General features: G+C 34.4%; 1 protein-coding gene across 1 annotated transcript in view; it reads right to left on the reverse strand.

Annotated features, from left to right (window-relative positions):
- Positions 1-25,548, reverse strand: part of FAM227B (family with sequence similarity 227 member B) — a 284,933-nt gene that overhangs the window by 241,682 nt on the left and 17,703 nt on the right. The window contains exons 4-9 of the mRNA XM_077939396.1: positions 22,954-23,185; positions 21,272-21,339; positions 11,915-11,950; positions 11,024-11,128; positions 9,630-9,728; positions 2,470-2,571 (exon numbers count right to left, since the gene is read on the reverse strand). Coding sequence (XP_077795522.1) covers positions 2,470-2,571; positions 9,630-9,728; positions 11,024-11,128; positions 11,915-11,950; positions 21,272-21,339; positions 22,954-23,185 — 642 coding nt within the window. The remainder of the gene's footprint in view (positions 1-2,469; positions 2,572-9,629; positions 9,729-11,023; positions 11,129-11,914; positions 11,951-21,271; positions 21,340-22,953; positions 23,186-25,548) is intronic.

Here is a 25,548-nt window from a genome sequence, read left to right on the forward strand (position 1 = left end):
TTACAACATTAGTAGGAGACTAATACAGTCAATCTATTAGTGCTCAAATTTGCTGGTAAGTGACAGTATTCTTTTAAGATCTCCATCATTTTTCTCGGGAAGTGAAGGGAGAAAGGAAAAACTCTATAATATGTTGACATATTTAATTTTATTAAATGAGTCATGAGCATTTTTTTCTACCAGAAATGATCGCATATTCTATTTGTGATACATAAATTATACCAATGGTTAAAATTAAAATGCTGAATAAGGTGAATAAAGGGAACTTCTAAACATTTTCTATGAATATCCTGCTTTCAGGAGATGGAGATTAAGTGTCAAACTATTTGGAAAATATCTGAGAGAATATCATTGTGTGACATTGGAAGAAAGGAAAGTAAAAGCCATACAAAATATATTTAGGTTCAGATTAATTTGTGCTAAATAGTGGACCAGAAGATAGTTTTTGTTTTCTTTCTTAAATATTAATACATTTATCTTCCTTAGGAAATATAAATCAGATGCATTGATAGTAACAAAACCCTCACTTATTTGAATTAGTTAAAAATAATTGAAATTATGGTCAAAAAGAGATGAGATCCTGAAGGGAGGTGGCTCTCACATATAAATGCATGGACAGGGAGTTTTAAAGGAAGACAGTGCAAGTCAAGGAGTCTAATCATTAAGTACATCTTTTCTGTTCTCAAATGAGGCTTCGTGACTTAATCAAACAACTTCTATTTTCTTCTTAGAAAAAGTTACTGAAAATCAGAACCCAGAAAAAGTCAAATCATGGTTTGAGAGAGGTTGTAAGTATAAAATCTATCAAAAGACACATCCATCACAAGCAAGAATATTTGGATCATAAAAGCAGAAACAGAAACTAAAGAATGGGGGATACACAATGTTACCACCATTTTATTCTTTGTCCATATTTAAAAGCCTCTTATCCTTTTCTTAAGGACCCTGTATTAAAGCATGCTTGATTTCATAAAATCATGTAGGTGGACTAGGCACTCTCAGTAAATAGTTAAAATATAAAAACCGTAGAAGAATAGACTAACTGAAAGAATATGGGTAGCAGAAACAGGTGTTTTTGTGATCTTTAGACAATTTAATTGCAACATGCCTAATCATTAACTTTTTGCTGCAAATAAGTAAAAACCTGTCAGAACATCACTGTTTGATAAAAATTTAAGAATCACTGTCTTAAAATAATCAAGATCTAATCAACCTCTTCATTTGATACACAACCCAGCTGTCAACCTGAGAGATTGAGTGGCTTGCTGAAATCACCCAGGTAATCAGTAGCAAATTCTGGACACAAAGCCAAGTCTCCTTATTTCCAGTCTACTAATGGTAGTTTCTTTCTATCATACTTTACAAATGTGTTTGTGAGTAAGATAGGTCAAGATTAAATATAAATATTTGGCAAATTTGTGAATTTAGGCTTGTTTATATTTTCATCATGAAACACACTTACCTTTTTATTTTGGGTATGGCTTTCTCATGAAAACATTTACAAACTCCAAAGTATTTACTATGATTTCTGATTTATAAACTGCTAATGTAACAATGTATCTGAATATGGCTTGTGTTTTGAAATGCTAAGTAGTAAACTTAAAAATACTCAGTGAGATTCCTACCATCTTCATTTCACACGACCCAGGGACATTCCTTATTTGAGTCAATCCTATCCATCAGTTAGTACAATAACAGAAAAGCACGGCAAACATTTGATTCATAATTTTATGCATTGGGGCCGGGCGCGGTGGCTCAAGCCTGTAATCCCAGCACTTTGGGAGGCCGAGACGGGCGGATCACTAGGTCAGGAGATCGAGACCATCCTGGCTAACACGGTGAAACCCTGTCTCTACTAAAAAATACAAAAAACTAGCCGGGCGCGGTGGCGGGCGCCTGTAGTCCCAGCTACTCAGGAGGCTGAGACAGGAGAATGGCCCGAATCCGGGAGGCGGAGCTTGCAGTGAGCTGAGATCCGGCCACTGCACTCCAGCCTGGGTGACAGAGCGAGACTCCGTCTCAAAAAAAAAAAAAAAAAAAAAAAAAAATTTTATGCATTGTACTTTACTGTAACAGGTGCTTAGTCCTTGGGCATAAAATAAACTTGCAAAGTCCTCCTAAATGGATCAAGATTCATTATAAAGTAAAAGTCATAAATAATTTTGTAGGCAAACAGAAAAAAGACAGGAACATACATAGAATGAGTCAATAGTTTTAAAATTATTACTATGCAAACAAAGTACCTGTAGTCACTAGGGAGATTAAGAAAGACCTTGATGCCAGGGAATACAATATTTTGAGGGGTTAATAAGAACATAACTTTTAAAATATTACTAATACTCTACACCAGACAACTTTGCTTTCAAAAGTAACAAAATATATTCTCATACAGGTTTAAATAAAATAACTATTTTTTCTATTTCATTCACTTTAAAAATAATTAGCATAATTGTTAATTTCAATGTTTACCTGAAAGAATGCATCCTTTCGACTTAGAGGTATGCTCATGAAAAGTGTCACATAACTTTCTGAAATTCTATCGAATAAGCAATCTTGGTTTTCTCTGTCAGGCTTAAAAAAATGTGTGAAATTAAAGTCAATATTACAATTTAAAACTGGAATTTGTTTACATGATGACAGCAATTTTATTTATTTTTATGAGCAGATCAATTGGTATAGGAGAATCAGCATGGGTTTTGGCATAATGCAGACCCAAATTTTAACACTGGCTGTTTTGCATTAGCTGTATTACCCTGGGCAAGTTAATTAAGTCCCAGGTTTCTCATCTGTCAAATGTAGGTAATATATACTTATTTTAAAAGAGTGTAGTAAGATTAAATAAGAACAGGGATCATATTTTTGCAACTTTGTATTTCAAGGCCTTAGCACAGTACCTGACAACAAAAAGCATGCAAACATTTGATGAGTTAATTATCCTTGCATTCCAGGAATAAATCCCATTGGTTATGGTGTATAATCCTTTTAATATGCTGTTGCTTTTGATTTGCTGGTATTTTGTTGAGGATTTTTGTGTCAAAATTCATCATAAAAGATATTGGTAGTTTCTGTTATTTTTATTGTAGTGTCTTTCTTGGGCTTTAGTATCAGAGTAACACCTTCTAACTCACAGGTTGAGTTAGAAAGTGTTTCCTCTTCAACTTTTTGAAAGAGTTTCAGAAGGACTGGTGTTTATTCTTTAAATGTTGGTAGAATTCCCCAGTGATGCCATCTGGTACATCTGGTACAGGGCTTTTCTTTGATGGGAGGTTTTTGATTACTGATTCAATCTCCTTAATAGTTATAATGTTTAGATTGTCTATTTCTTTGTGATTCTATCTTGTTAAATTGTATGTTTCTAAGAATGTGTCCACTTCAACTACATTATTCCAATTTGTTGGCATATATTAGTTCACAGCACTTATAATCCTTTTTAACTCCATTAAACTGAAAATATTGTCCCCACTTTCATTTATAATTTTAGTAATTAGTCTTCCCTATTTTTTAATAGTCATTCCAGCTAAAGGTTTGTCCATTTTGTTCTTCTCAGAGACAGAACTCCTAGTTTTGTTAATTTTTTTCTGTTTTTCTATTCTTCACTTCATTTATCTCTGTTGCAATATTTATTATTTCCTTCCTTCTGTTAACTTAGGATTTAATTTGTTCTGTTTCCAGTTACTTAATATGTGAGATGGTGTGGTTGATTTCAGATCTTTCTTCTTTGATTTTTAATGTTTTATTAATTTTAATTTATAAATCATAATTGTATGTATAGGGTACAATGTATCATTTTGATATATGAATACAATGTGAAATGATTAAATCAAGCTCCTTAATGTATCCATTATCTCAGTTACTTATACTTTGTTGAGGTGAGACATTTAAATTTTACTTTTAGCAATTTTGAAGTATATAATATAGTACTATTTACTGTAGTGACCATGTTGTGCAACAGGTCTCAAAGTTATTCCTCCTGTCTCACTGAAACTCTTTACCCTTTGAACATGTGCCCATTCCCAGCCTTCAGCTCAGCCTCTGTAACTACTGCTCTGCTCTCTACTTCTCTGAGTTCAACTTTTTTAGATTCCACATGTAAGTGAGATCATGTGATGTTTATCTTTATAAGCCTGGCTTATTCCACTTGGCAATACGTCCTCCAGGTTCATTCAGGCTGTCATGAATGTTAGGATTTCCTTTTTTAAGGCCCAAAAATATTCTACTGTGCATTTACACCACATTATCCATTCATTCATTGACAGACAATTAGGCTGATTTCCATGATGGACACTTAGGTTGATCTCCTGTCTTAGCTATTGTGCTGCAATGAATGTGGACAGAGAGATATCTATTTGACATATTGATTTCAATTCCTTTGGATGTATACCCAGAAGTGGGATTACTGGAGCATGTAGTAGTTCTATTTTTAGTTTTTGAGAAATCCATACTGTTTTCCATATTAGCTGTAGTAATTCACATTTCCAACTGTATACAAGTGTTTCCTTTTCTCCATATCCTCACCAAAAGTTGTTATCTTGCATCTTTTTTGATAATAGCCATGTGAGATAACATCTCATATATTAAACAGGTGTGTGAGATGACATCCCATTGTGGTTTTGGTTTGTATTTCCCTAATGATTAGTGATGTTGAGCATTTTTTCACATACTGTTCACATAGCTATTTTTATGTCTTCCTTTGAGAAGCATTTGATTAGAGCCTTTGCCCATTTTAAAAATTGTATCAAATTATTTTTATCAAATTTGAAACGTATTATTTACTGTGGTCACCATGCAGTATAACAGATCATTAAAACTTATTTCTCTGGTGTAACTGAAACTTTGTACCATTTGATCATCGCACCTTTCCCCATTTCTCCCACCCTCAGCCTCTGGTAACTACCTTTCTGCTCTCTGTTTCTATGAAATTGACTTTTTTAGACTCCACATGTGAGATCATACAGTATTTGTCTTTCTGCACCTGGCTTATTTCAGTTAGCAAAATATCCTCCAGTTCCATCTATGTTGTTGGAACTTACAGAATATCCTTGTTTTTAAAGGTCATATAGTAATCCATATAAACTATAAACCATATAAACTATATATACATAGTATATATACTTGTGAAATATATTTGTGATGGATTACTATATATATTTTAATATATATATTATATATTATATATACCAAATATATATAGTATATATATATTTATATACCAAATCTTCTTTATCCATTCATCCATTGATGGACATTCAGGTTGCTTTCATGTCTTGGCTATGTGATTAATGCTAAAATGAACATGAAAGTGCAAATCTTTTCAACACAGGAATTTTAACTCCTTTGGATATAAACAGAAACGAGATTGCTGGATCTTACGGTGATTCTATTTTCAGTTTTTTTGTGGAAACTTCATACTATTTTCTAAAATGACTGTACTAATTTACTAATTTACTTTGTTTCTTTTAAAATCAGGTTGCTTTCCTGCTATTAAGTTGTTTAAATTGCTTATATATTTCAGACATTAACCCCTTATCAGATGTATGGTTTTCAAATGTTTTCTCCCATTCTACAGGTTCTCTCTTCAATCTATTGACTGTTTGCTTTGCTGTGAAGCTTTTTAGTTTTATGCAATTCCATTTGTCTATTTTTTGCTTTTGTTGCCTGTACGTTTGGCTTCATATTCAAAAAATCATTGTACAAACCAATGTCATGGAGCTTTTCCTGTTTTCTTCTAGTAGTTTTACAGTTTCAGATCTTATATTTAAGTCTTTAATTCATGCTGACTTGACTTTTGTAAATGGTGTGAAATAAGGGCTCAATTTCCTTCTTCTGCATGTGGATACTCAGTTATCCCAACAATAGTTATTGAAGACTGGCCATTCTCCATCATGTGTTCTTGGCACCTTTGTTGAAAACCAATTAATTGTAAATGTGTAGATTTATTTGGGGGCTCTCTTTTCTGTTCTATTGGTATATGTGTCTGTTTTTATGTCAATTCTCTGTTGTTGTTGTTTTTTACTACAATACTACAGCATTATAGTATATTTTTGAAGTTAGGTAGTCTGATACTTCAAGCTTTGTTCTTTTTGCTCAAGATTGCTCAGACTATTCAGGATTTTCTGTAGTTCCATATAAATTTTAGGACTGTTTTTTTCTATCTCTGTGAAAACACCACTGGAATTTTGTTAGTGATTGCATTGATTCTGTAGGTTGCTTTGGGTAGTAAAGACATTTTAATTAAACTAATTCTTTCCATCTATAAACACAGGATATCTTTCCATTTATTTGTGTCATCGTCAATTTCTTTTATCAGTGTTTTATGTTTCTAGTATACAGATTTCTCACCTCCTTGGTTAAGTTTAAATCTAAGTATTTTACTTTTTGTTATTACTATTGTAAACAGAATTGTTTTCTTGATTTCTTTTTTGTATAATTCATTGTAACTGTACAGAAATACTACTAATTTTTGAATGTTGATTTTGTATCCTGCAACTTAATTCATATAATATTTCAAACAGTTTTTTGGGGGAATCTTTAGGATTTTCTGTATATAAGATGTTATTACAAACAGATATTTCACTTCTTCCTTTTCTATTAGGATACTTTTATTTCTTTCTCTGGCCTAATTGCTATGGGTTTCTTATTTTTTAATGTAAGAATTTACAGCTATAAATTTCCCTCTTTGCATTGCCTGTGCTACATCTCATAAGTTTTCGTATGTTGTGTTTTTGTTTTCATTTATCTCAAGGTATTTTCTGACTTCCTTTTTGATTTCTTCTTTGACCCACTGGTTGTTCAGGAACAATAGGAACTCAATATATTAACGGGAGTATAAAATTGTATATTCACCTGGAAAAACAATGTGACATTTTCTCATTAAGCTGATCATTTTCATACCAAACAACCCCACAATTCCTTTCCTTCTTCATATGTCTTATACCTTCTGTTTGAGAGCTGGGCATCTTTCATAGGCCTGTAGAAACTGAGGTACATAATATTTATGCTTGGGAATAGGCATTCCTCTTCCTTTGCTAAGCCTTTAGGAGCTTGACTCAATTAAGTTAAGTAACGAGCTGTATTTGGGTTTTGTTTCTTCTATGGTCACTCTCAGTGAAACAGAGGCTTCAGTCTGCTCTTGTGCTACCTCATTTTTAGAATTCTGGAATAACCAACTTTTGGCCTAATTGAGTTTCTTTGTCTTCTCTTTTTAATGTTATTAATTTTCTCTCTGGTCTTTATTATTTTATTTTCTTCTGCTTTCCATAGGTTTGGTTTTTTTTTTTTCTTTTTCCACTTTCTTAAGGTAGAAGCTGAACTTCCTCTTTTTGGAGAACTTCCTCTTTTTTCTAATGTAGGCATTTTAATTCTATGATTTTCTCTCTAAATACTGCTCTAGTTATATCTCACACATTTTAATCTGTTTTCATTTTCATTTAGTTCAAAATAATTTCTGATTTCCTTATTGATTCCTGATTTGATCCATGGTTACTGAGAATTGTGTTCATTTCCAAATATTTGGGGATTTTTTAGATATCTGTTATTATTTTATAATATAATTCCATTTTGATCTGAAAATACTGTGTTTGACTTGAATTCTTATAAACTTATTAGGATATTTTCCTAGCTCAGAATATAGTTAATCTTAAATGTTTAATGTGGACTTGAGAAAAATGTGTATTCTGCTGTTATTGGGAGGTGCTATGATTTGAATGTGTCCCCCAAAGTTCATGTATTGAAAACTTGATCCCCAGTGCAGTGGTGTTGGGAGATGAGGCCTAATGGGAAGTGTTTGGGTCTTGGGGACATTACCCTCATGAACAGATTATGCCATTATCACAGAAGTGTGTTTGTTATCATAGGAGGGGCCCTCTTGCTTGTTCCCTCTCTCATCTTCTACCTGCTGCCAAGGGATGATGCAGGTAAAAGGCCCTCACCACATGCTGGCCCCTCTATCTTGGACTTCCTAGCCTACTGTGAGTCAATTCATTCTGTCCATTATAAATCACCATTCTGTTATATTCTGTTATTGTAGCACAAAACCAACTAATACAGGAGAGATGTTTAATAAATGTCAATTATGTCAAGTTGCTTGAGAGTGTTGTTTAAGCCTTCTATATCATTCTTTTTTTTTTTTTTTTTTTTTTTCCGAGACGGAGTCTCGCTCTGTCGCCCAGGCTGGAGTGCAGTGGCCGGATCTCAGCTCATTGCAAGCTCCGCCTCCTGGGTTTATGCCATTCTCCTGCCTCAGCCTCCCGAGTAGCTGGGACTACAGGAGCCCGCCACCTCGCCCGGCTAGTTTTTTGTATTTTTTTAGTAGAGACGGGGTTTCACCGTGTTAGCCAGGATGGTCTCGATCTCCTGACCTCGTGATCCGCCCGTCTCGGCCTCCCAAAGTGCTGGGATTACAGGCTTGAGCCACCGCGCCCGGCCAAGCCTTCTATATCATTCTGTAACCTTACTAATTTTCTGTATATTCTACCAACTATTCAAAGAAGGGACTGAAGTCTCTATACGTATTGATTTGTGTATTTCTTTTTAAAGTATTACAAGTTTTTATTAAATGTGTTTTGAAGCATTTGTATTAGGTGCATAAATACTTGGAATTGTTAAGTCAGGTTGATGAGTTGACCACTTCAGCATTATAAAATTACTTTCTTTATCTGTGGTAACATTCTTTGCTTTGAAATCTACTTTATATGATGGGTTAAAAAAAAAACTGACTTTATAAGTTAAATGTCTTTATTTTATTGTTGTTTGGAGGGGAATGATGCACTTTCCAGGTACTTGTCTTTTTTGTAGTCAAGGTCCCAAGAGCTATTTTTTAGAACATTAAGGGTATTATAATATTATTACTGAAATTCTTCTAGTAAAACACAGTTTCATGTGCTGCTTATTTCTTCTCTTATTGATTCCCAGATACCACATCTGATATGGTTTGGCTGTCTCCCCAACCAAATCTCATCTTGAATTATAATCCCCACATGTTGAGGGAGGGATCTGATGGGAGGTGACTGGATCATGGGAATGGTTTTCCCCATGATATTCTCGTAATAGTGAGTTCTCATGAGATCTGTGGTTTAAAAAGTGTGGCACTTTCCCCTCCTTTTCTCTCTTTCCTGCCTCCCTGTGAAGAAGGTGCCTGCTTCCCTTTTGCCTTCCACCATGATTGTAAGTTTCGTGAGGCCTCCACAGCCATGTGGAAATGTGAGTCAATTAAATCTCTTTCCTTCATAAATTTCCCAGTCTTAGGTGGTTCTTTATAAGAATGTGAAAACAGACTAATACACCTTCTTTATCTGTTCAATCCTAATCAGAATTCTCACCCTTCTAATTCTGGATCTTCTGATTAAAAATCTGACTTAGACTCTAATTATATAATATGTGATATATATTATGATATATGTAATATATGAAGTCTAATTTCAAAGATCCAGAATCTTTTGAAATCTATATTAAAGTTTTAACTCCTCTGAAAGAACTTTAGACTTCAAATAGGATTTCTAATGTGTGGAATGCTCAAAAACTCATCTCTGTAATTGCATCCAGAAAAGCATTTTTGTACTAGACTTATCTCTACTGAAAAATTAATTAAGCCAAAAATCAACTTAAAAAGAAATTTTTAAAAATCACTATACCCTGAACTTATGGAGAAACCACCACCAAAAGGAGTCATGCAAAAGAGCAATGGAGGCTTCTGAGAGAAAATGAGTCTTCCAGATTTTAAAAACTCTTTCCTATGGAAAAAAACAAAAGAGAGATGCATGGAGATTAAAATATATTACAAAACATGTTAATGTAAATAGGCTTTATAAAGAGTATGCTTTCAATGCTTACAGATCAGCACTGTCCAACAGAAATTTAACATGAGCCACATACATGTTAAATTTTCTTGTAGTCACATTAAAAAAGTAAAGAGTGAAATTAATTTTAGTGACATTTTATTTAATCAAATATATTTAAAATATTTCAACACATAATTTTTATAAAAATTATTAAAATATTTTGCATTCCATTTTTGGTACTAGGCATTTGAAATATGGTATACATTTTTGATAGCATATCTCAACTTGAACAGTACATTTTCATCAGAAGTACTAGATTAATATTTAGACTTCATAGAATACATGTTTGTAATTTTGTTCCAAGCATAATTAAAAGCATTTTAATAACTAAATGAAATTTAGTTTTTAGATTTATATATAAAGTAGTTAAAAGAAATACAATAAAAAATTCAGCTCCTCATACTAGCCACATTTCATATGCTCAATAACCATATTTGGCTAGTAGATATTGAAAGGAAAACCAAGAACAGCAAACATGTAAGATTCATGCCATTATTTCCACCTTTTCCACTGAGGACAAATATAAACAATCATGGACTTCTATTCCAATAAGCCCCTATCCTGAGCCTGTCTAGTGTTCTTTCAAAGCAAACAATTAATCAAAATTGGATTAAATGGCAATGTATCCATTTAATCATGGATAATTTAATCATGGAGGGCAAAATGACCAGTTTTACCAGGTAACCATCTTATCCTCATTTTAGCCCTGGTATTCACTGGTTATTGATCTAATGACCTCCCAACACCTGCAGTTTCCCATCGTTTGGTTACCCTATAGGGATACTACCCAAAAATTCCCACAGACACTTGGAGACTCAAAAGAAACACCCAGAAGGGTTGTGAAGAAGGGCACTTACAACTTATTTCAGGATCAAAAATGATCAGGCTAAAACATCCTGAGCTGACAGAGCAGGAACAGACAAGAAGGAAAACACACCTGTTACGGTTACATGCCAAGCCAGTGTACACTAGCAACCTCAGGGTCCCAAAGCAGTAACACAGAGTTTAAAACATTCTTTTCTGGTAATCAGTGGGTTAGACACATCACTTGTCTTTCCTGCCAAATTTAATGCCCAAAGGATCAAATCTTGCTAAACACTTAATTTCTCATAGCTTTAAATATAGGTCTGATTCATTAAATCATACTGTCAAAATTTATCCTACAATAAAATGAAATATTTACATACATCAAAATTATGGGCTTTTAAAATAAAAAGATAAATTCGTTCAGCATCCAAATGTCTGGGTAGCTTAGTAAGTTCATTTGCTTTGAATCCTGTGAAGCTGCAACCCTAGAAAGAGGAAAATATAACAGGAGAGTAAATATTTCACTCTTCTCAATATAGTAGACTTGTATAACTACAGAAGACCAACATTTAACTATCACTCATTAACATAATTATTTTACTTCTTTTTACTAAATTAACTAAAAATTATATATCCCATCAAAGAAACACCTTCGGCCGGGTATGGTGGCTCACGCCTGTAATCCCAGCACACTGGGAGGCTGAAGTGGGTGGATCACTTGAGGTCAGGAGTTCGGGACCAGCCTGGACAACATGGTGAAACTCCATCTCTATTAAAAATACAAAAATTAGCTGTGCATGGTGGCATGCACCTGTAATCATAGCTACTTGGGAGGCTGAGGCAGGAGAATCACTTGAACCTGGAAGGCAGAAGTTGCAGTGAGCCAGCGTTGCACCACTGCACTCCAGCCTGGACCACAGAGTGAGGCTCCATTCCCCACACCCCCTGCAAAAAATAAAGAAAAACCTTCATATGTTCTGCTTCTCTGAAATTAAAAACCCTGGTACATTCATATGCCATACCTAAAATAAAAACAAAATTGTATTTCCGAACTAATTTTGACATAAACTCAAATGAGCAAGACTTTTAGCTAGACTACACATAAATAAATAAAGACTAGGCAGAAAGAGAAAGCTTCTATACCTGTTTCCAACCCTCTCCTCTGGTACCTCTCTCTATATTTAGAGCTATACTTATATTGTTGTAAACGTTATTTTAGTCCTACATAATACACTTGATATACAATCTGGCAGAACAGAAATTTTAAGTACCTCTATATTCTTCTCTGTCTCCATTTCATCTGAAAGCTGGAAAACATTTTAAATAAAATCTTTAAAACTCTAAATTAAAGAAATTTTACATTTAGTAAATTTGTTCAGTTAATTAGTATGCATAGATAAATATGTGTGTGTGTGTGTGTGTGTGTGTATATATATATATATTTTTTTTTTTTTTCTACAGAGGCCTAAAATACTATTGCTGTGTTTAATACCAGAAATTCAAAGATGACCCTTGCCCTCAAACTAGTTATGGTTCAAAAACGGAATCAGATACATACACAAACAAAACAAATAGAGATAAGGGCTGTAATAAACAAACTACTTATTACAGTTAGGTTCCTGGGAAATAGACTCTCCGGGGAAGTTTAGTGTTCAGAATGTTTATTGCGAATGCCTTTGGAATCAATGCCTTTGGCAGTCAAGGGAAGAGGCAGGATTGGGCAGATGGAGAAATTAGCTATGATGGAGGCCTAATAGCCACAACTGGCTTGAAGAAGAGTTCTAGAGCTGAAAGTACCGATCATAGTTGCCCCTGGACTGAAATAGCCAAGCCTTTCTGCTCCAACTTGAGCAGTCACTGGATGGTTCCTGGAAAGAAGCTTCCTCAGAAAAGGAAGTTCTCTGGAGGTCAGGAAACCAATGAAGGGACTGACAGTTGAAGGGTGTCCCTTAACAGCACTCTTAGCCTCTAGAGCACAGATCCTTCTTTGAAAGGGAATCCGGGTGGCAAATTTTAATGTCTACTACACTGCTTTATACACATAGATTAGTTTTTCATCATCTAGTCATGTTTATATATATATAAAACATATATAATATACATATACTATAGACAGACATAGATAGCAGGTTAATTTCCACATTCTTACTTACTCCAATAATAACTAAGCTTACAGGTAAGTTTTACACACACAATACCACACATATACACATATTACACATACACATATTTTAGAAAGGAGATGACATATGACATATAAAACAAATTGGAAAGAATGATGTATTGCCAGAAAGAGGATCGTATTTTTCTCATTTTTTAAAGTGTACACAGGAATAAGAAAGAGAGACTTTTTAGGAAAAATGAGATCAAATATGATTGAAAAGAAGGCTATGTGCTTGAAAGTTATAGATCAATAAAGATGGGGTCAGAAATGGGACTATATTAAAATAGGAGTCTTCTGTACAACAAAGGAAACAATTAACAGAGTGATGAGACAACCTGTGTAATGGGAGAAAATATTTGCAAACCATTTATTTAATAAGAAACTAATATCCAGAATACATTAGTATTCAAGGAACTAGAACAACTCAACAGCAAAAATAAACAACAAATAATACCATCAAAAAGTGGGTAAAGGATCTGAATATACATTTCTCAAAAGAAGACATACAAATGGCCTATGAAAAATGTTCAACATCACAAATCATCAGAGAAATGCAAGTCAAACCCACAATGAAATATCATCTTATCCAAGTTGGAATGGCTATTACCAAAAAACAACAAATGCTAGTAAGGATGAAGAGAAAAGAGAATTCTTATAATACTATTGGTGGGAATGTAAATTAGTACAGCTATCATGGAAAACAGCACAGAGGTTTCTCAAAAAACTAAAAATAGAACTATCATACAATTAGTCCAGCAATCCCGCTACTCATTGTCTCTCCAAAAGAGAGGAAATCAAAGGGATACCTGCACTCTCAGGTTTACTGGAACACTATTCACTACAGCTAAGGTATAGAACCAACCTAAGTTTCCATCAAAGGATAAATAGATAAAATGTGGTATATATACACAATGGAATATTATGTAGCCATTAAATGAATGAAATCCTGTCATTTGCAGCATTATGGATAAAACTGGAGGTTGTCTGTTAAGTGAAATAAGACAGGCACAGAAAGACAAGTATTATGTGTTCTTACTCATATGTGGGCACTTAAAAAGTTTATCTTGTGGAGGTATAGAGTAGAATGGTGGTTACCAGAGGTTGTGAGAAGGGTGTTGGGGGAGTGGAGGGGATTAAGAGAGGTTGGTTAATGTGTAAAAACATATAGTTATTTAGAATGGTTAAGTTCTACTGTTTGATAGCATAGTAGGGCAACTATAGTTAGCAACAATGTCTTATATATTTCAAAATATCTATAAAAGAAGATTTGAAATATTCCTGACACAAAAATGATAGCTATTCTAAGTAACCTGATTTGATCATTACACATTGCATGCATGCATCAAAATATCACATGTACCCTATAAATGGGTACAATGATTATGTATCAATAAAAAAAATGAAGTCAGATTTAATTAAATGTTAAGGTTAATCTGCAAGGTTTATTCTGCAGGAGGAAAAGAAACAGTGGAAGTTTTCAAGCAGCAGAGTTGCAGTAACCAAAACCATAGTTTTTGGTCATATAACCTGAAAAATGAGACCACAAAAATATAAATACATGTTAAAATTCTGATTGATAAATCCAATAAAACTTTTATATTAACAAAAAGAATAACTATTAAAACTTTTGTTAGTATAATTTACCTAAAGGCCATTTCAATAGATTTTGAAAAGTCATTTGATAAAATTAAGTAGTCAGAATTTTAAAACTTCTTTGAAAGGAGCATGCCTTGTAAATGTGAGGAAATACAGAAGAACCATTTGGCTGAGCAAGTGCCTAGCTACTAACCAGTATGTTTAAGCACCATCTACTGAATCACATCCCAAACTTCAATACTAAAAATACTGTGCAAATACATTTCCCAATAACACTAATGACAATAATTCAGCTACAAAAAAACACCCAAGACAAAGTCTCAGCCCTCTGAAAATATCCAGAAACAAAGTCAACTGACTACACTCAAACTACACCACAGTTAAAGGAACATCAGCCCACACAGATGAGAAAGAATCAGCACAAGAACTCTGGCAATTCAAAAAGCCAAAGTGTCTTTTTCCTCCAAATGACTGCACTAGTTCCACTAATGGTGCTTAACCAGGTTGAAATGACTGAAATAACAGGCAAAGAATTCAGAACACGGCTAGAAATAAAGATCATGAAAATTCAGGAGAAACTGAAACCGACTCCAAAGAATCTAAGAATTACAATAAAACAATACAGGAGCTGAAGGTTGAAATGATAATTTTAAGAAAGAACCAAACTGAACTGACAGAGCTGAAAAACACACTACAAGTATTTAATAATACAATCACAAGTATTAACAGCAGAATAGACCAAGCTGAGGAATGAATCTCAGACCTCAAAGATTGCTTCTCAGAAATAACTCAGTCACACAAAAATAAATAAAAAATAATGAACAAAACCTCTGAGAAATATGAGATTATGTGAAGAGATCAAATCTATACTCACTAGTGTTCCTGAAAAAGAGGGAGAGAAAAGGAACTTGTAAAACATATTTCAGGACATCATCCATGATAATTTCCCAAACCTCGTCAGAGAGGCCAACATTTAAATTCAGGAAACACAGACAGAACCCTTGTGAGATACTATACAAGATGACTATCCACAAGACACATAGTTATCAGATTCTCCAAGGCTGACACGAAAGAAAAAATATTAAATGCAGCTAGAGAGAAGGGCAGGTAAACCTACAAAGGGAACCTCACCAGGCTAACAGCAGACTTTTCAGCAAAAATCCTACAAGCCAGAAGAGATTGGGGGCCTATATGCAGAACTCTTTTTTTTTTTTTGAGACAGAGTTTTGCTCTTGTTGCCCAGGCTGGAGTGCAGTGGCACAATCTTGGCTCACTGTAACCTCCCCCTCTTGGGTTCAAGTGATTCTCCTACCTCAGCCTCCCAAGTAGCTGGGATTATGCACCACCGCACCTAGCTAATTTTGTATTTTTAGTAGAGATGGGGTTTCACCATGTTGGTCAGGATGGTCTCAAATTCTTGACCTCACGTGATCCACCTGCCTTGGCCTCCCAAAGTGCTGGATTACAGGCTGAGCCACTGTACCCAGCTGTATTCAGTATTCTTAAAGAAAAGAAATTCCAACTAAGAATTTCCTATCTAGCCAAACTAAGCTTCATAAGTGAAGGAGAAATAAGATCTTTTTCAGATAAGCAAATGTTAAAGGAATTCGTTACCAACATACCTGCTTTGCAAGAGGTCCTTCAGGGAGTGCTAAATACGGAAACCAAAGACTGTTACTAGCCACCAGAAAAACATTATTTAAGGACATACACCAATGACACTAAAAAGCACCCACACAATCAAGTCTGCATAATAACCAACTAACAACAAGACGACAGCCCTAGAGGAACTGTCAGACCTGAGCTATACAAGGTCACCTTGCCCAAAAGATGGGGCCAGTCCATCTTGGGCACCCCATGGTCTGCTGGCCTCTTCCAGGGCCCCAGCCTGGCTGCACCTGCTTGCAGTACATACACCAGTGACACTATAAAGCAAACAAACAAATCTGCATAATAACCAGCTAACATCATGACAGGATCAAATCAACACATATCAATATTAACCTTGAATGTAAATGGGGGCTAAATGCCCCCATTAAAAGGCACAGAGTGGAAAGCTGGATAAAGAACCAAGATGCATTAGTATGCTATCTTCAAGAGACCCATCTTGCATGCAATGACACACATAGGCTCAAAGTAAAGAAATGGAGAAAAATTTACCAAGAAACTGAGAAACAGAAAAAAGCAGGAGTTGCAATCCTAATTTCAGACAAAACAGACTTTAAACCAAAAAATCAAAACAGACAAGGGAATTACATAACGGTAAAAGTCTCAATTCAACAAGAAGACCTAACTATCCTAAATATATATGCACCCAAAACAGGAGCAACCAGATTCATAAAGTAAGCTCTTAGAGACCTTCAAAGAGACTTAGACTCCCATACAGTAATACTGGAAGACTTTTAACAGCCCACTGACAGTATTAGGACAGATCACTGAGGCAGAAAATTAACAAAGGTATTCAGGACCTAAACCTAGCACTGGGTCAAATGGACCTGGTAGACATCTATAGAACTCACCACTCCAAAATAATAGAATACACATTCTCATTGCCCACATGGGAAATACTCTAAAATCGATCACATAATTGGGAGTAAAACACTCCTCAGCAAATGCAAAAGAACTGAATTCATGATAGTCTCTTGGACTACACAGCAATCAAATTAGAAATCAAGACTAAGAAATTCACTCAAAACCATACAATTACATGGAAATTGAATAACCTGCTACTGAATGACTTTTAGGGGAAAAAAATGGAATTAAGGCAGAAATCAAGAAGTCCTTCGAAACTAATGAGAACAAAGATATAACATACCAGAATCTCTGGGACACAGCTAAGGCAGTGTTAAGAGGGAAATTTATATCACTAAATGCTGACATCGAAAAGTCAAAAAAGATCTGAAGTTAACAACCTAACATCACAACTAAAAGAACCAGGGAACCAAAAGAAAACCAACCCCAAAGCTAGTAGAAGACAAAAAATAACCAAAATCAGAGCTGAACTGAAGGAGACTGAGGCACAAAAAAACATTAAAAAGATCAACAAATCCAGGACAACTCCTGTTTTTTGTTTTTTTTTTAATAAACAAAATAGACTGCTAGCTAGACTAATAAAGAGGAAAAGAGAGAAGAATCAAATAAACACAATCAGAAATAATAAGGGAATAGGAGGTCAGAACAAAAGTTTACAGATCATAAAGACCTTGCTGATAAAACAGGTTGTAGTAAAGGAGGCAGCCAAAACCCACCAAAACCAAAATGGCGACAAGAGTGACCAACCTCAAGTCATCCTCACTGCTACACTCCCACCAGTGCCATGACAGTTTACAAATGACATGGCAATGTCAGGAAGTTACCCTTTTTGGTCTAAAAAGGGGAGGCTTGAATAATCCACCCCTTGTTTAGCATATAATCAAAAATAACCATAAAAATGGGCAACCAGCAGTCCTTTGGGCTGCTCTGTCTATGGAGTAGCCATTTTTTCATCCCTTTACTTTTTAAATAAACTTGCTTTCATTTTGCAAAAACATAAAAAAGAAATGATAAGGGGGATATCACCACTGACCCCACAGAAATACAACCATCAGAGAATACTATAAATGCCTCCGTGCACATAAACTAGAAAATCTGAAAGAAACTGATAACCCTCCCAAGACTGAGCCAAAAAGAAACTGAATCCCTGAACAGACCAATAATGAGGTCTGAAATTGAATCAGTAATAAATAGCCTATCAACCTATTAAAGCCCAGGACCAGAAAGATTCACAACTGAATTCTACCAGATTTACAAAGAAGAGCTGATACCATACCTGCTGAAACTATTCCAAAAAATTAAGGAAGGACTCCTCCCTAACTCATTCTATGAGGCCAGCATCATCCTATTACTAAAACCGGGCAGAGATACAACAAAAAAAGAGAACTACAGGCCAATATTCTTGATGAACATTGATGCGAAAATCGTCAACAAAATACTGGCAAATTGAATCCAGCAGTACATCAAAAAGCCTATCCACCACAATTAAGTAGGCTTTATCCTTGGGATGCAAAGCTGGATCAACATATGCAAATCAATAAATGTGATTCATCACGTAAATAAAACTAAAATAAAAATCTACATGATTACCTCAATAGATGCAGAAAAGGCTTTCGATAAAATTCAACACCCTTTCATGTGAAAAACTCTCATTAAAGTACATATTGAAGGTATATACCTCAAAATAATAATAGCCATCTATGACAAACTTACAGCCAATGTCATAATAAATGGGCAAAAGCTGGAAGCATTCCCCTTGAAAACCGGCACAAGACAAGGATGCCCTCTCTCACCACTTCTATTGAACATAGTATTGGAAGCCCTAGTCAAAGCTATCAGGCAACAGAAAGAAATAAAGAAAGGAAGTCCAATAGACTTCCTTTTAGAAGTCCAAATAGAAATAGAAAGGAAGTCATAACACCCTGTTTTCAGATAACATGATCCTATACCTAGAAAACCCCGTAGTCTCAAAGGCTCCTTAAGCTGATAAACAACTTCAGCAAAGTCTCAGGATACAAAATTAATGTATAAAAATCACTAGTACTCCTATATAACAACAACAGTCAAGCCAAGAGCCAAATCAGAAACATAATCTCATTCACGATTGCCACAGACACACAAAAATATCTAGGAATACTGCTTACCAGGGAGGTGAAAGATCTCTATAAGAACTACAAAACACTTCTCAAAGAAATCAGAGATGACACAAACAAATGGAAAAACATTCCATGCTCGTGAACAGGAAGAATCAGTATCATTAAAATGACCACACTGCCCAAAGCAATTTGTAGATTCAATGCCATTCCTATTACACTACCAATCACATTCTTCACAGAACTAGAAAAGGCTATTTTTAAATTCATATGGAACCAAAAAAAGAGCTCAAATACCCAAGACAATCCTAAGCAAAAACAACAAAGCTGTTCATGCTACTTAACTACAAACTATTATAAACTACAGGGCTACAGCCACCCAAACAGCATGGAACTGGTACAAAAACAGACACATAGACCAATGGAACAGAATAAAGAACCCATAAATAAGGCCACATATCTACAACTATCTGATCTTTGACAAAGCCAACAAAAACCAGCAATGGGAAAAGGACTCTCTATTCAATAAATAGTGCTGGGATAACTGGCTAGCCATATGCAGAAGATTGAAACTGAACCCTTTCCTTGCACCTTATACAAAAGTTAACTCAAGATAGATTAAAGATCAAAATGTAAAACCCAAAACTATGAAAACCCTGGAAGACAACCTAGGTCATACCATTCTGGACATAGGTATGGGCAAAGATTTCATGACAAAGATGCCAAATGCAATTGCAACAAAAGCAAAAATTGACAAATAGGATCCAATTGAACTAAAGAGCTTCTGCATAGCAAAATAAATTACCAACAGAGTAAACAACCAACCTACAGAATGGGAGAAAATATTTTCAAACTACGCATCTTACAAAGGTCTAATATCCAAAACTCATACGGAACTTAACTAGAAAAAAGCACATAACCCCATTAAAAAGTGGGCAAAAGGCAGGAACTAACAACTTTCAAAAGAAAACATATATGCAGCCAACAAACATGAAAAAAGCTCAACATCACTGATTAGAGAAGTGCAAGTCAAAACCACAATGAGATACCATCTCGCACCCATCAGAATAACTATTATTAAAAAGTCAAAAAATAACAGAAGCTGACGAGGTTGTAGAGAAAAGGGAATGCTTATAATACACAGCTCGTGGGAATATATTAGTTCAGCCACCGTGGGAAGCAGTTTGATGATTTCTGAAAGAACTCAAAAGGAATATATATCATTCTACCATAAAGACACATGTAAATATATGTTCACTGCAGCACTATTCACAATAGCAAAAGCATGGAATCAACCCAAATGCCCATCAGTGGTTGACGGCATAAAGAAAATGTGGTATATATACACCATGGAATACTATGCAGCCCTAACAAACAACAAGATCATGTCTTTTGCAGGTATATGGATCCAGCTGGAGGCCATTATCCTTAGCAAACTAATGCAGGAACAGAAAAACAAATACTGCATACTCTCACTTATAAGTGGGAGCTAAATTATGAGAACTAAATTATGAGAACTCATAGAGGGGAACAACAGACACTGGGGCCTATTGAAGGGTGGATGGCAGGGGGAGGCAGAAAATCAGGAAAAATAACTAATGGCCACTAAGTTTAACACCTGGGTGACAAAATAATCTGTACAACAAACCCACATGTCACAAGTTTATTTATATAACAAACCTGCACATGTACCCCTGAACTGAAAATAAAAGTTAAATTTTTAAAAATAAAGCATTAAATGAGATGGCTAGACCAATGGTGACACACAGTTTTTCTAGCTCTAACATTATATAATTTTAGAACATATTTTTAAAAAGACTAAGTATCTGAAAGTAATTCAAAAGACTTGCCATTTTTATCAAAATCTCAAAGATTTTTAAAATTGGCAAAGTAATCTAAAGGTCATCAAAAAGAATTAATTTTCAAAAGAAGGGGGCTGATGGGGACCTGCGCTACTAAGTATGATATAAATTATTAAATAACCAAAAAATGGAATAGTATACCTTGAAATAAGTCTTCAAATAACTTGTAGTTATGTGAAGATGCCAATACTCAATAATACTGAGTATGAAAAGAAGGTAAGCACAGCTATCTTTAAAACATAGAGATAGATGATAGATTGGTAACAGTAGACTAAAAGGACATTTACAAAAATGTTATCAGTGTTCATCTGTGGAAATGTAGTGTTTATATTTTCTGTGAAAATCCAATTTTCAAAGATGATAAAAACATAGATACATTACCATTATCTTTTTTTTCTTATGGTACTTCTTTAGAAATTCCCCATATCTTTCCAATTTTCTATAAGAACCTTTAAGAAAACAAGAATTCACAGTATATTATATATATGTACCTCCTCTAAAAATAAACAAAATTTTAAATACTTTAAATAAATTATATACAAAATTATTCAATGAAATCAATTAGCAATTTTGATAAGCATATGTTAATACACACTGTTAGCTGAATTAATAATTGGAATTATTATATAAAGTATATCTTGTTTCATTTTTCTGAAATACCATATTCCAACTAACATGTCTGTGGCACTTACTCCTATGTCTAAAGTTTTATGTCAACCCCTCTCTCCTAAAAAAGTCCACATTTTTCAAATAGCTCAGCCACTTACACTTGGTTGTTTCATGGTCACCTTAATTTCAATAAAGTGCAGTACTGTGGAGCATGGCCCAGTGAGACAATATGGTGGGGCTCTGAAGTCAGATAACCTAGATAGACTTGAATCCAAGTTCTGATATCTACATATTGAGGACAATACGTATATAAAACATTACCTTTTCTAGAAAACAGGAGGAAGATATAAAAGGATATGTTCACACTTTGCTTGTGGATATTTTATTTCATTACGAGATGAATTTATACGCACACACGGATGTCTGTATGTGTGTATACAAGATATATATATGTGTGTGTATTTATATATACATACACAGAAGCTATATATAACTTTTATACATTAAAAATATAAAATTTTAAAAATGTATAATTTAAATACAAAAATTTAAAAAGTTAATTTTGAAGTGTATTTAAACACATCTTCAGAATTACACAAATCTAAGTCCAAAAAAGAATATTAAATACGAAAATAACATAATGAATCTAATTTGATATCTAAAAATACTTTATAAGTACAATTAATATCATTTTCAAGACATCTATATGACAAATTTGCCCATTAAATCAAGAATAAGACAAGAATAAGTATTTAAAACTATTCTGGAAATGCTCATACAATTAGATAAGAAAAATGTTATACAAATATCGAAAAGTAAAAATTATCATTACTTGCTGTACGCTTTGTCATTCATGCAGTTATTCCATAGTGAATACCAGCGACTCCTACAAACTAGCCTGCGAGCCCATATAGGTTAACTATCACCCCTTTTACTTTCAGTTTTAGATATTTCTGTTCTATCCTGACCCTTGCTGATATGTTTGTTTCCAGTAGGAATATTAATTGATGCAATCTTGCTCTCCTGTTTTTGTAATACTCTGTACCTCCACTCCACTTTAACAAAAGCTTAACAGTTTAACAACTGTTTTAAGGCTTTGTTTTAGTAATGCTTCCTTTGAAACCACATATTTATGTTCAACTAAAAAAATCTGTATTGAACCATTTTGAAATGAAGAGGTTTTAAAATAAGATATTTTTAAAATTTATTTTATACCTTGGAATTTCATTATTTATGAGATTACACACAAACACACACACACACAGACAACTGACCAACCATTACTTTACTAATACAAAAAATAAGGACGGGCCAGGTGCACTGGCTTATGCTTGTAATTCCAACACTTTTGGAGGGTGACTCAGGAGGATCACTCGAGGCCAAGATTTGGAGATCAGCCTGGGAAACATAGTGAGACTCCATTTCTATAAAAGATAAAAATAAATAAGGCTCACTTGTCTCAGAAATCATGCTTTTCCACTTAAATATTTTAGAGGTGTGGTTTTGCAAAATAAGTGAATATTCCTTTAATTTTGATTCCATGATCAAAAGTGCTTCAAATATTCGAGGAACATTTTCCCATAGGTGTGTATAAATTGAAACAAATGAACTATCTTCTTTTATTTTTTTCAGAGTACATGACCATTCATCATCATCTCTAAAATGGATTTCCCTTGGCCAATAATCCTGCAAAAAATGTGAAAGAGAGAATACAGCTTAAGTCATTTTTAATGAATTTAAATAATAGAGTTCAAAACCAATGAGCTATAATTGAGATTTTATTCCACAGAATTGTTTTTAAATTACTTTTTAAAAATTTGAAACAATCACAAACATCATAAAAGTTACAAGTGCTTTACTAAAACTATTTTCCTGAATCATTTCAGAATAATTTGCTTATATGATAGCCCATCATCCTTTAAAACTTCAGTGTATAGTTCCGAAAACCAAAAACATTCTCCTACATAATAAATGCAACCATTAAAATCAGGAAATTGGCACTGATACATTATTTATATTTAATACAAAGACTCTACTCAAGTTTCAGTGGAACCAATTATGCCCTTTATAGCAAAAGAATCTAGTTCAGAATAAAAATGTTAGGTTTTGACTTCATGTCTCTTTGGTCCCTTTCAGTCTATGACTGTTCCATAGTATCTGTGGGGATGCGAAGGGAGAAGATTAGAAGAGATAATTTTAATTTATTTTCATTTATTTTCTAGTTTTATTAAAGCATAAAATTTTAAATATTTATGGTGCACAATGTGAAGCTTCGATAAATGTATACACTGTGCAATGACTGCCAAAAAGGTAATTAACATATCCATCACCTCGCACAGTTAACATGTGTGTTGAGAACATTTAAGATCCACTCTTTTAGCAATTTTCAAGTACACAATACATTATTATTAACTATGATCATCATGCTGACCAATTGATCCCCAGAATTTATCTATTCTGTCTGAAACTTCCCACCCTTTAATCCATTTCTCCTTTTCTTTCACAAGCCCCAGTAAGACTCCATTCTACTTTCTGCTCCTATGAGTTCCATTTTTATACATTGCACTTATAAGTGAGGTCATGCCACAGTTTCCTTTCGGTGCCTGGCTTATTTTTTACATAAGCTGGGATCCATGGCAAAGTTATGTGCTCAGTTCACTCTCCTTTCCCTTTCCCACATGAAAGGTATCTCCCTCCACACTGTTTTGCCCTTGCTTGGTAACTTGAAAATGTCCTTCCTAACCTCTTCAAGGTATCTTTTCTTATTTCTGTGCTACGCCTAGGACTCCCATATAGTGAAGGCTAGTAATATCTCAGCTGGATTCCTTAGCTCTTATAAAGGTCTTTTTCTCGCAAAGATAGTTGTTCAAATTGATATTTCTGCAAAGGGATAAAGGCTATTTTGCCATCTTCCTGGAGTCATTCCTCCTCAGTCTTTTTCTTTTTCTTTTTTTTTTTTTTTTACTTTTATATATTCAAAGCCATGAGTTCACACTGATGCCTCTAATTCCAATTCTAACCATTCTAGTTTTCTCTCTTTCCATATTATAATTGCCATCCCTAACAATTAAAAACCTAGCTGCCATTATCTTTAATATATTTACTCATTTGATCAATCCTTTTATGTAACCAATCTCTCATATTTGCTCCCAGACTCTTCCCTACATGGATACCCTTTTCATACTACTTGGGCTCTAATACTCCATGTCAGGTTGCCAATTCTGCGAGGACATCCTCCTTACCCCCATTTGATCTCTGACCTCCCACATCAGAGTGAAGGCTACCTTCCTCTTCTCCCTTTATGTATGAATATCATCATCATTCCCTTGGATTCTGATACCTGTGGTGTCACATGGACATCCTCCTCACCATTGTTGGACTCAGAAATCTTGCTCAGGGCCACCACAGCAAACCCTTCTTTCTCAATGTGGAAGCCTGCCTTGTGTGGCCGCCAAATAGCTTTAATACTAAATTGTTTAGGAAAGGAAGGAGATGGAATCAAAGGGAAACAAGGGAAATGAAGAGAAGAAGGGAAGTGGAACCACAACATTAATATTTGCAAATCTAAGTATAAGATCTTTTAATATAATCAAATAATAGCAAAACAAAGAAAGTCAACATAATTAAAAGCTTATGAATAAGAGAATACGTTTTGGAATGGTGGGAGACTTGTGTAGGATGAAACTCTGCAATGGAGTTTGGGTAAAATACACTGGGGACTTAGCTTAAGAGGAAGAAATCTGAAGTCTGCAGATCAGAAATTTCAAACCCACTTAGGGCTGTGCCATCTCCTTTTCTCTTCCTTTAAAAGCAATCCTAAACTCATCATACACGTGTTCATTTATTAACTGTGCTAACAGTAAGATATGAAAATAATACCCAGTGTTTAACACTGGAAAACTTTTCCAAAAAGGTCCCTCTGTCATTTTGAAAAAAAGAGTGTTATATAAATACGTAAGTGCCCTCTTTCAAATCCTGTAAATGTGTATCTTAAATAAGACACATAGCCACTTGGGAAAGTTTTCCAGCATTGAAATGTGGAAAATTGT

Source organism: Macaca mulatta, chromosome 7 (assembly GCF_049350105.2).
Source record: "Macaca mulatta isolate MMU2019108-1 chromosome 7, T2T-MMU8v2.0, whole genome shotgun sequence".
Taxonomy (NCBI): Eukaryota; Metazoa; Chordata; class Mammalia; order Primates; family Cercopithecidae; genus Macaca; species Macaca mulatta.